The 2969-nt window shown below is 46.8% G+C and overlaps 1 protein-coding gene across 1 annotated transcript in view; it reads left to right on the top strand.

The window, feature by feature from the left end:
• LOC123967441 overlaps positions 1 to 1450 on the top strand; it is a 1947-nt gene extending 497 nt beyond the window's left edge. The window contains exon 3 of the mRNA XM_046043537.1: positions 1137 to 1450. Within this exon, the coding sequence (XP_045899493.1) occupies positions 1137 to 1450 (314 nt within the window). The remainder of the gene's footprint in view (positions 1 to 1136) is intronic.
• The last annotated feature ends 1519 nt before the right edge of the window (positions 1451 to 2969 follow it).

Genomic DNA, 2969 nt, shown 5'->3' with positions numbered 1-2969 from the left:
AGATCTCCACTAGAAGTTGAAATGAAGTTCGGTGGGTCTGAACATGTTTGGCTGCACAGAATGAGCTTCTGATCACTCTGTTAGACGTGTTTCTTAATCTGATGAAATCTTAACTGAAATAAAATGTAAGCATAACTAGGAATGATTGCAAAAGCACACGTTGCCACACAGACCAGATGAGCCCAGAGGAGGTTATCAGCCTTGCCTCCTCTATCATTTCCCAATAAAAGGTGAAGCTGTGCCGCTCTGAGAGCCCAAAAATGAATATTAATAATCCATCTGTAGAGAAGGTGTGGCCAATCAGCTTCCTACAAAGTGACCAGCTCTGCCCTGTCAAGCTCAGAGATCAGAGGTTCCTCTGAGACTCAACAACCTCCAGACTGTCGTGACAGACTGCGATCACATCCAACAACCAACCTCCGGCCCGCCGTCCAACCGGCTGCCTGTCGACCAACCTCCGGCCCTCCGACCAACCGGCTGCCCGTCGACCAACCTCCGGCCCTCCGACCAACCGGCTGCCCGTCGACCAACCTCCGGCCCTCCGACCAACCGGCTGCCTGTCGACCAACCTCCGGCCCGCCGACCAACCGGCTGCCCGTCGACCAACCTCCGGCCCTCCGACCAACCGGCTGCCCGTCGACCAACCTCCGGCCCGCCGACCAACCGGCTGCCTGTCGACCAACCTCCGGCCCTCCGACCAACCGGCTGCCTGTCGACCAACCTCCGGCCCTCCGACCAACGAGCTGCCTGTCGACCAACCAGACATCAACGAGACATCAGGTCTGTCTACTGAGTCTTTTGGGCTTTGATGAAGAAACTGGGTTCAGGCAGGCAGGTGTATCACTAAGCAAAAGAGATTATGACACATGATCTGTTCCTCTAGATCACACCAATCGGAGTGTTCCAGGTGGTTTTTGAATTCTGACCATGTAGAAGCATTAAGCTCCAGCAGGAATAGCACCTCCTAGTACAACTACTGCTATTTGTACTGCTGCTTCTGCTTTTACTATTCATCAATACTACTTCTACTACTAGTAGAACTTTTGCATGTCTAGTTGCTGTATGAACTAAATAGTGTTGAGTCGTAATGAAGAAGTAATTAAGGTGCTTGTGTTTGTCATGTTGTGTGTTGGCAGTCATGGCGTCTCCTGGCCTGCTGCTGCTGCTGATGTCGTCCTTCCTCTTCCTCTCCATCGTGAGCGTCTCAGCGTCTCCTGACCAGAACCAAGTGGAGGAAGTCACTCAGAAGAAAATAAACAAAGCGAAGGAAGTGGCTAAAGCTTTCGGCAAGGTTTTGCGTGACAGCATTGATAAGATCAGATTAACAAGCATCCCAGGGTTAAAAGGCAGGGTAAACAGGAAAAGACCAAGCCAGCAGCAGCCAAGAGGCAGGGTCAACAGGGACATATCAAGCCGCCGGCGTTTTATAGCCAAATTTCTCCTGGGATAAACTTGTTTGAAATTAGTTTGTTGTCCAAAACGGACACCCCACATTTTGTTAAATGCTTTTGTTTGAAGTCTTACCTAATAATCAGACTGAATGTGTGTTTAATGCCCCCTAAACCATTCCAACATCCACGTCATGACATGTGGACACTTGGCATCACTTTGTAACGCTCTGGGAAGCCCTGTAGTGTAACCTTTGAATGCTAAAATTAGGTGTAGCATACTGTTACGACCCCCTGTTGGTCTAGGGGTGTTGGGGCCATAAACATATAGGCACAACTGGTAGATCTTAACAAGTAACGTTTATTGGTAACAGAAGAGATGTAGACAGGTAACAAAAAAAACAAAAGGAGGGTGGACGAGGGTGCTGCCAAAATAACAAACCAAGTTAAAATAAAAAGGTCCTCAAAAGGAGGCCTGTACCTATCTATCGTGTTAAACAGGGTTGATTCTTACTACAAAAGAACACAAAGAGCACAGCACCCACTCCACCTGGTGAAAACTAACACAATAGTAAACAGAATAATAATTGCCGGAGGTAATTAACGTGGTGATGAGCCATTGGTTGAGTGGAAAACAGAGGGAACCAATGGGCGGTACAGATGTCAGCACCCCAGGCAACGTTTCTTTCTTCAACGTTTCTTTCTTCAACGTTTCTTTCTTCTACAATCACATTAAAGAGGTGGTATTCTGCTTTTTGGCTTTTTCCCCTCTCTTTTATTGAGTTATAAACCTTTTTTTGTGCATGTAACAGGTTTGCAGAGTGAAAAAGCCCAAAGGGAGTTCCAATCTCCCTCAGAAAGCTCTGCTCTGAACTGAAAACAGCTTGTTTGTAGTCCGGCCACTTCCCATCATAGCTGAAGCCGGCTTCTCGCTGACCCGCCCTTCTCTGCTTCTGATTGGCTAGTAGTCCTTAACTAGGAAATGCACATGTGCAACTCCCAACAAAGATCATCTAGAAACAAGATGTATCACTCCATAGCTAAAACGAAGCCTTCAACACAGGGTGAAAAGAGGAGTTGCAGGAATGTGCAGTATGACGAAAAATATAAACCATGTAAACCTGTTCTGGTACAACCTCTAAATGAGATTATGAACCTGAAAATGAGCAGGATATCATGTCTTTAAAAACAAGTGAAGAAAATAAAGAAAATGAAGTGTGGTACAAATAGACACCTGAACACAATGAGCAGAAATGTGTGAAAATGTGACACTAGATTTTAAATGTGTTACCTGATGCTAACGACCACCTCCTGCCTGTCAATGAGATAGGGTGAAATACCTAGGGAATGCTGATCGTCTGCGTATCAGCAATAAGAGAAGCCATGGGAGCAAATGATCGGCCCCAATAAGGTGGTGTAAATTGAGAAGAGATGGGGCCCTTGCACAGAGCTTTTGAGCCCCTCTGTGGAGAGGCAGTGGGAAGTAGGGCTGGCCTGAATGTCATTTGAGCTCCGATAGTAATTAACAGCGAATAATCAAAGCTTCACCCCCGTCTACTGAGAGAGATAGCGAGCTTAACC

The sequence above is a fragment of the Micropterus dolomieu genome, linkage group LG02, assembly GCF_021292245.1.
Source record: "Micropterus dolomieu isolate WLL.071019.BEF.003 ecotype Adirondacks linkage group LG02, ASM2129224v1, whole genome shotgun sequence".
NCBI classification, from domain to species: Eukaryota; Metazoa; Chordata; class Actinopteri; order Centrarchiformes; family Centrarchidae; genus Micropterus; species Micropterus dolomieu.
This window is presented reverse-complemented; position numbering and strand designations above follow the sequence as displayed.